Below are 15,326 nucleotides of genomic sequence, written 5' to 3'. Positions count from 1 at the left end.
AGATCACCAAAGTCAAACGTCACTGGCAACGGTCAGTGTGCTGGTGGTAACCAATTTGATCGGTTTACGAAGGGACAGAGGGTGTACGAGTACGGTATCAGTCGTCCTTAAACTGTTATACCGTAAAGTACTCGACTTCGCACGCAAATTGTTGGGATACCATAGCGGGGGAGTCGCCCAATAGCCCATTGTACACCTCTGGTGCGTCGTAAATAAAGTACTACTACTTTTAAAAGTGAATGTGCTTCATAACATAAGAGGCTTCTACTGGATAATATTAAACGATTTTTACGGTATTTGCATGCTATACAGTTCGTTTTATTTTATTATTTTGTAACTGGCGTTGTATAGCGGACGCAATTCTGAGTTTATGACTATCAATGTTTAATTTCGTAGCCTTGTAATTTCAATCTAACCCAGAAGACACGAAAATTTCTGGATCAAGCTGTGGGACAAACTAGCTTTCGTGGAGGACTTCTTGGAACTAGCCGAAATTTGAGTTACATGGTTAGCCGGGATTGTTAGACAGTGACATGGTTAGACAGTGGGATTCTAATCCATGATCCGTCTACCACTGAAGATATTTTATTTTATTTTATTGAAATTACATACATTTGCTGACTTGTGTGCTCAATATAGGCTTATAAGTCATTGTCAAGTAGAAAATACCGATAGAACAATTCAGAGAAAGACATCACAAAGAATACATCCAGGGTTACGGCGGGATTCGAACCCGCTACCTCCACGCTTAACAGAGCGTTTGGACCGGCGATACCGCTCGGCCAGGGAGGCCCCGAAGATATTTTATGTCAGAATTGTGGTCGGTGTGAGCCGGGAATAAAATTAACACCAACCAGCCACCACGGGGATTAGAGCCTGGGTTACCTTATTGGAAAGCGAGTGCTCCATCACCTGAGCCCTTATAAACTATCAAGGTTCTTTAGACTTTGGATCTGGACAGCGATGAAGAAGATTAAAGCTTTGTGCTCCAAAATCACTGAAGAAGTCAGTGCTTATGCTCAAAAATCATACAAGAGCCTATTATTCAGACAAACGAAATCCATTAACTTTAGCTATATTGAGCTATTTAAACTTAAAAAAATTTCTCAAGTTATATGAGCTGGTTGGTCAAGTCATATACCTAAGCATTTATATGTATGTTATTCATTTGTACTGTAAGAGCTGGCATTTTTTGATATAGTAGATAGTTCAAAAATTGTGCTTTTCCATTTTAAATTTATGAAAAAGTAATGTTAAGAGTACTTAAATCTTAGATTTTTTCTTGGTTTATTTTCCGGCAGTAAAAAGTAATTTTCAGGTTTTTGAAATAAAAATTCTAGGTGCAAGTTTTAAGGACCCCCCTCGTTTAATATGTGTGATTAAAAAATCTCATTTAAAAATTAATAATGTTATTTCAAACTTGTGTTTTAATTTCAAATTTTACCAAGTTAAGTAACCTGTTACCGCTTTTTAAACTAGGGTCAAATTATAACTACAGATTTCTAGCTTGATGCCTGGATTTATATTTCTGAAAACTACATTATGTGCCCGGGGATTGCCATTGTCTACATCGGTGGATGCTATGCTAAGATGGTCTTACATCTCTAGATGGAAAGTTATGGTAAGCTTTTTATTGGATTTCTTAATAAACCGATTTTTTTTCGTACCAAACGTTAATCTTCCAAGCTTTTTGTAGTTTATGCATAAACTACAAAAGCTTGGAACATAAGCAAAAATTAATAATGTTATTTCAAAGTTGTGTTTTAATTTCAAATTTTACCAAGTTAAGTAACCTGTTACTGCTTTTTAAACTAGGGTCAAATTATAATTACAGATTTCTAGCTTGATGCCTGGATTTATATTTCTGAAAACTACATTATGTGCCCGGGGATTGCCATTGTCTACATCGGTGGATGCTATGCTAAGATGGTCTTACATCTCTAGATGGAAAGTTATGGTAAGCACTTTATTGGATTTCTTAATAAACCGATTTTCTTTCGTACCAAACGTTAATCTTCCAAGCTTTTTGTAGTTTATGCATAAATTTCTCTATCTAATTTAACAAAAGTTTGATCCTGTAAATAAACGAACCTGCTTAATTTTTAAATATAAGTTTTCATAACTTCAGCAAATAAAGAAATAAAGCAGTTTCCTTTTAAGATTAAAATTAAACCTTTTTAAAACGACTTTTAGATTAACTATTCTTAAACATCTTGCATAGCATAAACAAATAACGAGACATAGACAGGTCTTTGACACTTTTTGTCCGTTTAATTTTGCCACCTTGAAATTGGTGAGTATCCTAATACTAAAACATTATAGGTTCTTGAACCCCGTTTAAAAAGAAGTTAATGCTCTAAAACATGACATTTTAAGTAAATTCATTTTAAAAACACGTCTGATATGGACTTCTGGAAAGAGTTATACACTTTAAGCACTTTTTCACAACCATTAATATTTCCCCCAAATTTAATCAACAACCGTTTGGTTGCCTACAGTACAGTAAACCTGGTTTTTGTGCTCCTAAGTTCTACGCTCAATTCCCATCAGAATATTAAGTACAAAAATGCGTTAGGTAAACGTAAGAAGCTATTTTTTATAACGTCTAGAAAATATTTTTCGAAAGATTTCAAAACTAGGAGAGATTTGTTGCATTTCGCGCTTAAAAAAAAATCTGTAATTATATTTATACAGGAAATTATGGAAATTTTTTAAATTGGAGGAACTGTTTTCGTTTACTCAGTATATATACATTAAGTTTGAAATTATTGAAATTTCTTAAATATTTTACTTATCAGACAGAATTCAGAGAACTATTTGTTTTTCTTTTATCTAGTCTATTATATATAATTCTCTTACGTGGCTCCCAAATTTTGGCTGTATTTCTTTTCCGCCGGTGGCAACGTTTGCTTTGTTTTGTTTACGTTTTGAAAACACCAAAGCATTCTGCCTTTTAATGATGTGTTTCTGATCTAATATATATAATTCTCTTACGTGACTTCCAAATTTTGGCTGAAGTACTTTGTACAACTAAATAAGATTCTTTTCCCAACACTTAAATATTTACTTTATTTTCTTCATATATCAGTCAGCAAAGAATTCTGTTAGGTTAAAAAGCATTTCGCTTAAAAAATAACGAATTCTAAAAGAAATAAAAATAAACAACTTAAAAAATAAAAATGCTGTTGCCAGCCATATAATTTTTTGAAAGTTAACTTAGCAACATAAATCAAAATGACATAGAAGCGCAACTAGATCAAAATTATGATACCTGAGAGCTTGACGTAACAAATCCTTCAATTCTGTAAGTGTTGTATCGCCATATGCCCAAATTAACAATTGTGTTTTTAAAGAAATTCTATAAAAAGTTTTAAATAAACAACCTACTTCTACAACTGCTTCTTGAAGAACTTGGCTCATTGATTAAAAATATTGGTTTAATTTTACAGTACTAACTTTACTTCTACTTTTATTATTGCTATGGCCCTCTTTCATTACATTTTACAACTTCATGCTAAATTTGAGGACTTTAAGTTGTTTTGTCGTTGAATACTGACGTTTAGAAATGTGTACATAAAAAAGTAATATTTAGAGGTTAAGAATTGCCTCAGAAAAATTTGAATTGTTGATATTGAATTTAAAAATGGAAGCAATCGTTTTTGTGAAAAATTAAATTGACATCAAAACTAAAATTATTGTGTTTCAACTTAACAATACTACCTTAATTTATACTTTAGAATTGCCTCGGAGAAATTTGAATTGTTAGAAATGACTCAAACAAAAAGTTTTATTTTAACTGACAAATACTATATTATAATTTTAACTTTTTCTATGACTATACTCATTTTCTTACTCTTTTCTTTGTTTTTTATACATTTTATATTTTTGTGATAAAATAAAAAACTTATGGTTGTTCTGCTTCTGAACACTGATGAAAACAAAAAATGATGGGCTTCATCAACAATCAAAAATATCTACATTTATTTTACAAATTCCATATTATTAGGGTGGCGCCCTTCAGAGAATTAAAAATACAAAATTATCTTCATCAATGCTGATGCTTTACATCCGGCGTTCAGTAGCAGACTACTATTTCATATTGTTTTACAACACATGGCTTTAGCCCTCTGGTGGGAAAGACTTCGAAACAAAACTTACAACAGTTACTTTTCTCAACAACTGAAATTTAGAATAGTGTGATTAAGAAAAATATGTGAACTGCTTGCATTTTCAAATTAATATTGAAATGTACAGGTTTAGAATTTTCTACAGTGAACAGTTTTCGGAACTTCAGTATTCAAAAAAGTATGCAAAAGCTAGACGTTAAGAACGTGTCCAATGAGCGAGCAAAGCGAGCATTGGATTGCTTCGCAATCCGAAAAGAACTGCGAAAGCAGTTCCGGGGGTTGGCGAGCGCCAGCGAGCAGGGGGCGAAGCCCCCTAGTAATACATAATACTTCAAGTATGCTTGATGTCAATCGTAACTGTAATATATTGGTATTGTTCTATTTTTATTAATATGAAAAAATCTCTAAAATTCCATTTGTGTAAAATATTTAGTACATTATACAACAATTATCTTGAAATTTATATTTCGTAAAGTATACCGCGTTTTTTTCCTATCAATGCTGACAGCTATGTAAAGAAAAGAAATATCATCTTTCCCTCCTTCCAACAAGATAGTCAAAAATTTATCTTCACTCATATTAGAAAGCAAAAAAACATTAAAGCAAATCTTAAATGTTGAGAGCAATAATATTTTAGTAGTTCAAATGATACAAAGGTTATAATATCTAGTATATTGAATTACTTTACATGACAATATAAATTTTGTTCTATGCGATCTTATTTTCTCATTAAATTTCCGTATTTAATCTTAGCACTTTCTAACAAGTGGCGTAAAAGAATTTTTTAAAATTTAACTTCTTATTATTAGTTTTATTTCACCGAATTTTTTGATTTTTCGTTTTGTAAAATTTAACTATATAATTTTTCACTAGCTTATTCTGGATGTAAAAATGTGTACATGGTATTCTTACCATTAAATGACTTGACTACTTAAAAGATTGATAAGCGAGTCTTTTATGAATTTAAACGCTATATTATGAAAAACCCTATATTATGATTTCAAACGTTATATTATGAATTTAAGCGTTACATTATGAATTTAAATGTTATATTATGAATTTAAATGTTATATTATGAATTTAAACGTTATATTAGGAATTTAAGCGTTACGTTATAAATTTAAATGTTATGAATTTAAATGTTATGAATTTAAATGCTATATTATGAATTTAAATGTTATATTATGAATTTAAATGCTATATTATGAATTTAAATGTTATATTATGAATTTAAACGTTGCATTATGAATTTAAGCGCTATATTATTAATTTCAGCGCTATATTATGGAACAAATGTGGATTAGTCTCATTAGACTTCAAGTTAGACTGAAAACGTGCAAATTATTGCATTGTCGTAATATTCTTTATCTTTTTTGCGATTTGCATTTTAAAGCAAAACGTTTGAAGGGAGAATTTCGTGAACTGTATTAGTCTTTATTCTGAAGTGAGTTATTCTGAAGCTATAAAATTGCGTAGATTTGTGCATTTTAGAAATAAATGAGAATTAAGATTTCGCTGCAATATTTATATAACTTTTCTCTTCAGATGGGTGAACCTTAATATATACGATGATTGGACATCAACAAGCTTGTAGAAAAACTAAACATTCCTTTCTATCGTCATTGGATTCCTTTTACGGCAATTTATATATGCACTTGTATTGGACAACCTTATAGTAGGAAAGAACTTAGTATGGATATTGATTAATTAAAACTGGAACTGATGGAATTATAAGTACGAATATCAAATATTATGTTTTAATGTTAGACTCTATAAAAACTATGTGTAAAACATATAAAGTTAAGAATTGTTGTCAATAACTATAAATTAAAACAAGAAATTAATGTAGTGATTTTTTCAAATTAAAATCCCTTTGAGACAAAATTTCCAAGCATTGGAATATTAAGGATTTAGTGATTGTCTTCTAAAAGCTAAACTTGTTTAGTGAGAAAAACCTAAATGTGATAAAAATTGGGTAAGTAATTTCCCAGCAAAAAAGCTTTTTAAATTTGTATTTGCTAGCAAAAGTTAATATAAATATGCTTCTTAGCTCATTTTTTATAAAATTTCTATAATTCAAAAAGTTTGTCAATAAAAGTCAGAATAAAAATTTTATTTTTTAAAGCATTGATTCGTGACACAGAATAATAAACTTTTATTGTTGAAATACTGTCCTTCAGATTTAATAAAATAAGTATAGTACAAGAGTTTCCACATTGAAGAAAGTTTCATCAGTTTTAGAAATTTTGAGTTCATATCCTTTTTTAAAAGTATTATAAAGCCTCAACTGTCAGAAATATTTACAGTATAATTCATCAGTAGTAGTAGTTACTTTACGTCGCACTAAAGCTGCACAATGGGCTATTGGCGACGGTTTGGGAAACATCCCTGAGGATGATCCGAAGACATGCCATCACAATTTTGATCCTCTGCAGAGGGGATGGCACCCCCGCTTTGGTATCGCAACGACCTGCGCGCGAAGTCGAGCACTTTACGGTAGCACAGTTTAACGAGGACCAATACCGCCCACCATCGGTCCCTACGCAGACTGATTCAAGTGGTCACTCACCCGCACAGTGACTGCAGCCAGTGATGCTTGACTTCGGTGATCTGCTGGGAACCGTGTCTTAACGATCAGTCCACTGCGGGACAGTATAATTCATCAAATTTTAATCTTAAGAATTTATTCTAAAAATTTTTCATACTACATTGGAAGTGGGAACAAATCTGACAGTAAAATTTGTCGTTAGTCTAATTTATCAAGCTAAAACTTTATAAACTTCTAACATTTTATTTTAAGGAGAGACGAAATTTTGTGTAAACTTAGTTTTTTTCTCAAATCCATTTTTCCAGAATCACTCTCTTAAGGATAGATTGGATATCAATATTCTTGGACTGCTTTTTTCTTTAATGGCACCTTTAAGATGCTGAATTGGGACAAGTTTTAAAAAATTGATTTTCTGTATTTTTACAATAAATTCGAAGCTATTCCACTAGAACAAAGTAAAATGAAGAAATTTGTTTAGAATTTAAAAATCTTGCCTAAGATACTGAAGAGTCTTGAAGAGATGCATTTGATTTCAATCTTCAATAATTTTCAGTTATTCAATGACTTCATGTTTTGTTCATGTAATATACGACTCACGATTATGTCAAATGTAGTATCCTGACCAGTTTTTAAGCTTTTGTGGTGCTTTAAACTAACCATAAAATTTAGAGTGCAAATAAATTTAAACTGTTCCGACATTTTAAATGTCGAAGAATTTTAAAATTCCATGTTATGTTCATCATAGCAAAAACATCGCAAACTAAAGTGAAAAAGAAAATTTTTAATATCCTAAGTTTTTAATGCTTGTCTAAAAAGCTTTAAATTTTTAAAATGAAAACGTGATAATTAAATAAAATTTGGTACTTAAATGATCCCGTTTTAATGTATGAATTTACTTTGAATTAATATTAGATATTTAAATGTGACTTAATGTGATTCCTAAATTTTATTCACACAAACTTTAAACGCCCTTTTTAAATTCATAGTGATAAATTTTTTTTTCCAGTTTGTTATTTTATATTTGAATCTCAAACTATTATTCCAGAGAATGTAATGTGATAGGGAATTACAATTTGCTAATTTTGCTTTCAGTTTTTGGAATCAGATTATTCTTTATTTACAAGTACAATAAATTTCATATTGTAGGAAAAAAATTTAAAATATTTTGACTGTTCTGTAATTGTTTGTCTTTATAAATCAGTGTTTCGTTTACAGCATCGGATTGAAAAAGAGTAAATATTTTTAAAAAGATAAATTGTTTAGTAGTAATGATGGTAATTAACCTAATACGCCAAAATTTAGTTATGAATCTGAAAATTACTGCCGAAGCTGAGGGAAAGACACTATTATGATTGTATCACGCTTTCTCACAAATTTAAAACTAATTCAGTTTTTACATTATTTAAAATATTTGGAACTGTATTTAAAATAGTTCAAAACTTAAGAGTGTATCGTCACGACATCACTGCACTGAAGACTTGTTAATGGGGAGCAAACAGCTGGTTTTATCACTTAAAATGAATAAATTAAAAGAGTTTTAGTTACCGTTGCCCCTCAGATCAATCTAAATGTCTCATTTTTGTTTAATTTCATCTAAAATGGATAGATTCTTCATGACTGGCTATCGTAGAGCCGCGGTGGCTTAGGAGATAAAGCGTTCGCCTTCCAATGAGGTGAACCGATTTCGAATCCCAAAGATGGCTGTTCGATACGAATTCCGCATCCAGCTCAAACGGACCACAGTGCTGACGTAAAATATCCTCAGTGGTAGACAAAACATGGGATGGAGTCCCCTTGCCGTCAGGCTAACCGTGGGAGATTTTCCTGGTTTTCATTTCCATGTAGCTCAAATGCGAGTTCGATCAAGAGTCCTGGACAAGACAAATTTCTTCCAATACTCGATCCTGGAGCTCCCTTGTCTTCTGGATTGGGATCAAAATTATGAGGCTACGGTCTTGATTCAGGAATTTCGCCACAGATTAATATTTACTAATCTAAAACTAACCTCTTAACTTGCCTTAACAGAATTTTAACACAAAATTGTAACTTCAGTAGCAAGCAATATTTTTAGATTGCGAGGAATAATTTAAAACGAAATAATGAAGCAGAATGGTAAAGCAGAAATAATAAAGCAGCTACAGATTTTCACTTTCGGCTTATGATTTTTCATAGAGGTAGCAATGAAACATTTGATTTTATAATTGTAAACGGGAATTTAGTTTTGCAGATTTGTTAAAAGCTATATTTAACTTATGTAGAGGTGATAAAAACGAATACAAATTTTTTGAACTAGGATGAAACATAATTTTACTTTAAAAAAAAATCTTCCGTGAAAATAGATTCTGTGGCAGAAATGAGTAAACTTGTTTTATCTAAAAGTGTATACCAGTTTATTAAACTACAGCTTTTGTAGGGTTTACGGATTTGTGTTGCCACAAATCTAAACTTTGGGCAAATTACTTTAAAGGTATTAAATGTATATACCAATTTATCTCAAGCTCTAAATCTAGCATTATGGTTGAGAATGCTTTCGTGAAAGTGATAAAAAGACGCAAGGGTTTGAGTTTTCGAAACTTTAAAAAAAAAATTAAAGTTGTCTTTGCTTTTTAACAAATTGGTTCTTTTACCAAATAACGACAAAAATAAAAAGGAATTTCGTAAGCTTATAAATGTGATGAGGGTAAGCTTACAATTAAAGTTTCGGTTAGTTTAATTCCACACATGTTGGTACTATTTCGTAAATTCTATATATTCCACGAAAGTAATCTCTAATGATTTAACCTATTTCTATCTTTCCTATATGCAAAATTTCCACAATGCTATTCGGGAATTTAGATTTTTTTTAACTATGACAGAAACCAAATTTTATGTAACCAGTTTTGTTAATTTTATTTTATAACCGTCATAGAACAGCCGACCCAATTATTTTGGATATACGACTACTAATGTTCAACTTCGCAGCCTCGTAATTTTGAACTCAATCCAGAAGACAAGGGAACTCCTGAATCAAGCTTTAGGAGAAATTTGCCTTCGTGGAGGACTTTCTGATGAAACTAACCCTTATTTGCGTTACATGGAGAGGAAAACCACGAAAACCTCCCGCGGTTAGTCAGACTGCAAGGGAACTCTAACCCATAATCCGTCTAGCACTGAGGATATTTGACGTCCAGTTTGGTTAATTGTGGAACTTATTGAAAGTTAAGGTCGGGATACCTTGGCAGGGCGTTTCGCTCATATCCAAGAGGTGGTGAGTTCGATTTGAAATACAAAATTTCGAGTCTATAAGACTATCACCATGGTTACATTCAACTTTTCAATTTTTTCATGAACTCTTGACTGAGCATAGTTTAATTCCTCTTTCTAAAGCCGGGAATAATATAAAAAGGAGTGACTCAAATTACGTTGAAATTCTCAAGGCTTTAATTTCCCTTTATATTTAGGAATTAAGTTGGACAGTTTTAGCCTCTAGATATATTTCTTAATATTTACAAATATATTTTAGGTTATAGGAACTAGCAAAAATATTTTTTTTTTCAATTTTCGCTACCACATTCCGGTTGTGCTACCATAACTACACTCGACAAAGAGAAGTAGTATAAGTAGTTGATAGAAGACTATAAAGACTGTATAAAAACTATAATTTGAAAACTAATTTTTTGCTGCGAAAAGCTGTTACGATTCATGGGTCAGCTTTGCATTTGATGTAATGTCGTTAAGTTGAAAAATCTTTACTTACCTTGCTTTTATTTTACTTACAGTATAATTATAATAATATCATGAATTTATTTGAATGAAGGGATTCCACTGACTTATAAAATTCAAAACGTTACTAATAGAGTTCGATTACAACATTTTCTAGCACATTTTTTTCAATTTAGTATAAATTAAAATATTGTTGATTATTTTTGAATATAATTAATTTGAAATGCAAGTCCTAGTGGTAGTAATGATTGAATAATTTTAGAAAGTATTAATAAATAAAAGTTAATTGAGTTTTTACCACTTTTTACATTTTTAGTCGCCTGTAGCATCCCTGTGAATGCATATTTCGAGGTCGACACATAATAATTAAATTATTAAAATGTTCTGGAAGGTCTAAGCATCTTGCTTCAGCTAAAGATAAATGCATAAGATTACAATCTTTTTCACCACGTTTTTATTTGGTTCTTGGACGTTTTAAACAACGTTTAAAGTGACAGTAAATTCAAATTAAAGAAAGTTAGGAGCAATTTTTTGATACCACTTTAACGTTTAGACATCAGGAAAAGTTGTATCATTAAACAGACACATTTTATTTAGTCTGTGTAAGTTTCCTTTTAGTAGTTTCAAATAGAGTTAGGCTTATGGATATATTATTTTCGATATAATGTTATAAATGAAACAGAACTTAACAGAAACTAAATAGTTGTTTATTTTCGTAGAACGAACATGTTAATCTTTGATTTCATACGTCACATTGAAATATCTCTAATAAAATTAAAAGTTTGTCTGTGTGTGTATCTTAATAAATAAAGTTCTTGAGTAAGCAAAAGAAGAGAATTTCAATTTTCAGGAGGCTGCACCTTTTGCAATATTCCTTTATTTCCATCCAAAATAACGTAGTCACCTACAAAAAAGCAATTAAAAATTATTTTAGCATTTTAATATTAAATTTTGCATACAACCATGTTAACAAAGCATGTGAACATCGTATATGATACGTATTATTAGTCTTAAATGTATATAAAATATACGTGCGATTTTCACCCAATATAACAACTTACTGTAACTGCTATAGAAATCTAATATCATACAATAAAATGATGAAATTTCTTAAAGCTTAAGTGAATTTTTGGAAGCTTTTTGGAAGGATTTCACACTAGTTTTAACAATTATATGTAGAGGAGAATGGAGCATGACCAGATACTTTGAATATGTCATAATTAGTTCTGTTTTCTAGCGAACTAAATATGAATTAAACTTTACTAGTCAAGAAGGACCTATCATATCGGCGTGCTTAATTCGCGGCGTTTGTGTAGATAGGTTTGTTTTACAATGACAATTATCTAATATTCTTTTGTTTTTTAACTAGCCTTACTTAATTATTATTACAGTAATGAAAATTATTTTTGGTCTAACTTATTTACTATACGTTTACTAAAGATTCATACCCTAACAAATAACATTTTTGTCCAATGGTAGCTTTGTTCTGTTTCGTTTCGATGACCTGCTGTTGGTGCAAGACCGAGTACTACTATTCCTCCCCCCCCCCCTTTGATATGTGTCTATGCTGGGCCCACGAAAACTGCAGCTCATCAGAGGACGAAGATAGAATCCAAAAATGAACAAAGGGCTTATGAACCCCAGGATAAAATTTGTAGCTAGGTTCAACTTCAAATCACAAAAAGCCTTATTTTCACATTTTGTAGAAATTTTGAAGACGCTTTACACGAAACTGTGATTTTTTGTAAAGAAATTTTCTGAAATTTTCTTTAAAGAAAAACTAATCAATAAGCACTATATTTTGATCGAGCCCTCAGCGTTACCGGTACCCGGAAGAATTGCCTCCCGTCTCTCTCTCTCTTCCCCTTGAGTACTGCTTTGACTGCATTACATGTAAATTACACGCACAATGTTCCTAAATTAACTTAAAGTAAAAAATGCTGGCTACTTTTGACCGGGTGATTTGACTTTCTCGTGCACAATACTTTTATAAATAAAGTAATACATCTAAGACTATTTAGGAGGGATACTAAGCAATGAATATCTACATCAAATCTGACAGATTCTAGGTCGAATAGTTTAGCTTCAACATGTCTTCGAATCTTGCTTACCCGGTCTTACCACACTTTCCCCTATCTAAAATAGTATTTTCAGTCTTAAAATATAATTTTACTTACGATATTTTCAGTAATTACTTGCTTTAAAACTGCAAATGACTATATGTAACTCTGTTTAGTTACCTTAGAGAGGCGTGGATCAGTTGCTGCTGATATTAATTTAATAAAAACTTTGTTTTATGAAGAATTTGTTTAAATAGAAGTTTTTTGAATGTCGTATAATGTTTTAACAAGGAGGAAAGAAAGCAAAAAATTTTCGTTTCCTTACCTGTTTGAAAGTGCTTTGTTGCTCCATGTAGTCCAGCTATACAAGGGATTCCATATTCACGACTTACAACAGCTCCTAAGTTTTTAGAGAATTATTAATAAAATATTAGACTTGCTAATATTCTATTAGTCTAATATTAAAAATCTTAGTAATCGTAAGTATAATATTAGTAATTAATTACTAATTAGTAATTAATAACTAACATTAAACTTACATTTTTTATTTTAAGAAAAATATTTTTAAGCAGTGTTATTTAAATATTTTATTTCCCATTGATAAGCATAAATTAGACTTTTATAAATACATTTTAACTAGAAGGCCAACACACTGTTTAATGTAGAGTTTAAGCTGATTTTGCCGAGAAAAGTAAGGTTAAATTTATACTAAAGTCAGTGACGTGACAGCCCATGGAGGGCAAAGGTCTTCTGTGCCCATTTCAGTTTTCTTCACCTTGGAATCTGGAGAGCAGTAGCAGATGTTCCAGTTGGGTGGTCAGCCAAATGCAGAACACTCAGTGTTCAGTCCGCAAGTATGCATGCTCGGTACTCATTATATCGACCCACTGAAGGAATGAAAGGATGAGTCAACCTTGCTCGGTGCGCGAATCGAACACCAGAACTTTATAAATGAAGTATAAGAACTTATAAATAAAGTTGGCAGGGGTGTGCAAAAATATACCACTTAGTTTGATTTTTTTTTATTAGTCGAGAAAAATGCCGTTTTCTGCTTTCATAGTAAGCAATTTTATACGAAAAAAAAATGGCAAAATTTTTGACATTTTTTATTTATTTCTGGTATATATCTTCAAATCGGATTAAATAAAATTGTGTTCAGGCCATATTGAAGATTAAGAATTTTATCGTATTTGAAATGCAATTTTGAATTTTGGCTGCAAGTATAAATACTGGTTTGTTGCCATTAATATTGGTTCGACACTGCAGTGTGAATACACCTTAAAATTTTTTTTCTCCCCAATCCGACATATCTTTTGGTTTCGTATTTTACAGCCTGGCTATTTATACCTATATAAGTTAAATATATATACATTATATACATATATAAGTTAAATATATATACATTATATACATATATAAGTTAAATATATATATACATTATATACATATATATGAGTTAAAAAATATAGAAAAAATTTAAAAAAAAACATTTTTAATATTTTTTCTACTAAAATAAAAACAAAATTAAAAAACAAATTAATTTTTTCAAAAATTTTATTAATTATTTATTATTTTAAATTATTAAAGATTATTATTAAGATTTATTAAATTTTATTATTTAATATTAGAAAGCGCTCTTTTTTGCGGATATAATCGTGTGAGCTGATAACGTGATTATCTTTTCCTTATTTTATTTCCCAGCTTTGAAACCTTTTTCAAATTTTTTTTAAATATTTATGATTATTTTTTTTAGCTTTATTTTAATAATTCTTTTCTTCTCTTTTAAGAAATTGCCATTTTTTCCATGTTTTCTTCATCTTTTTAACTTATTTTTGCAATTTCTATTTACATGCAGCTTATTCGCAGTAAATAAAGCTTATTATTATTTTTCTCAATTTTCTCCTTTAATCTCTCTTTTCCGTTATCATTTTTGTCTTTATGTAATATATGTAGAATACATTTATTTTTATGGACTGTATAGAGTTATTTACCATGTGATATAAGGCCACCTAGTTCCGTCACAACTCCCGCAAGATAAGGAAAATAAGGCGACCAGCAGATATCTGTAGAATACGTGAGTAGAATTTCTCCTGGCTGAAATTGAAAATCACAAGATTTAAAATAATAATAAAGAAGCGACGTAGAACTTACACCTTCATTTATTTTAAGTTTCAAATATTTAATAAAAAGTAATCGGGAGCTGGCATAAAATATTAGAGTATGGAAAGAGAATGACATAATATATTAAAGCATGGAATAAATTTTGTAAGATTATACCCATTACTTTTATATGAGCTGCTTCATCCAAAGTCATTGCTTTACGAACGAAACCTTTTACGACGCCTTGACTAACAGGTATTCCTAAATAGCGAAAAATAAAACTGTTTATTTTATGTTATTTTAGTTAAACCTATTGTACAACTACTGAATTGTATAATTACTAAAATTATAAAATGATAATTACCTTTCATAGAAAAGTTAATCTCGTTGATGACAATATCTTCTGTCGAGTATTCCATCTGAATGTCATAATGGAACATAAGTAAGAAACATAATGAAGAAATAAATACAATATTATAAAAGAGAATAAAACAATGCTTTTTCAACTTTTCTGTATCAAAAAATAGAAGTTACTGAAAACGTAACAGTTTCTGAGAATTTTCACCACACGTTTTTTTTTCACTGAGAACTTAAAATTTTTTTAAAAGTAGTAGTAAAATGTAGAAAATAAAATGTATTTTTAGTAATTCGTGCTCCCCACTGTGCTTAATTTTTCCAAATAAACATGTCTAGTAACGAAGTTGCAGCTTTTACTTTTTTAACACGTTGAATGCCACGGGGGTCACCGGTGACCGTGGAAGCCACGATTATTAGAAACATATAATTCGA

At 30.4% G+C, this 15,326-nt stretch overlaps 1 protein-coding gene and 1 long non-coding RNA gene across 3 annotated transcripts in view; one reads left to right on the top strand and one right to left on the bottom strand.

Moving 5' to 3' along the window:
* Positions 1-987: 987 nt before the first annotated feature.
* Positions 988-5,831, top strand: LOC147805953 (uncharacterized). Of its 2 annotated transcripts, none has more exons than XR_015428685.1 (4): positions 988-1,155; positions 1,480-1,621; positions 1,835-1,957; positions 5,673-5,831. It is a non-coding gene; the product is annotated as an uncharacterized LOC147805953 (long non-coding RNA). The 2 variants fall into 2 exon arrangements; XR_015428686.1 differs by having other exon boundaries at positions 996-1,123.
* Positions 5,832-11,062: 5,231 nt separating this feature from the next.
* Positions 11,063-15,326, bottom strand: part of LOC107451618 (uncharacterized) — an 89,467-nt gene continuing 85,203 nt past the window's right edge. The window contains exons 36-40 of the mRNA XM_087150044.1: positions 14,902-14,956; positions 14,722-14,798; positions 14,429-14,531; positions 12,763-12,837; positions 11,063-11,281 (exon numbers count right to left, since the gene is read on the bottom strand). Coding sequence (XP_087006170.1) covers positions 11,217-11,281; positions 12,763-12,837; positions 14,429-14,531; positions 14,722-14,798; positions 14,902-14,956 — 375 coding nt within the window. The 3' untranslated portion in view covers positions 11,063-11,216. The remainder of the gene's footprint in view (positions 11,282-12,762; positions 12,838-14,428; positions 14,532-14,721; positions 14,799-14,901; positions 14,957-15,326) is intronic.

Source organism: Parasteatoda tepidariorum, chromosome 8 (assembly GCF_982258835.1).
Source record: "Parasteatoda tepidariorum strain Cologne lab strain chromosome 8, Ptep-v5.0, whole genome shotgun sequence".
Lineage (NCBI taxonomy): Eukaryota > Metazoa > Arthropoda > Arachnida > Araneae > Theridiidae > Parasteatoda > Parasteatoda tepidariorum.
The sequence above is the reverse complement of the archived record's forward strand: the minus strand, read 5'-3'. Positions and strand labels throughout refer to the sequence as shown.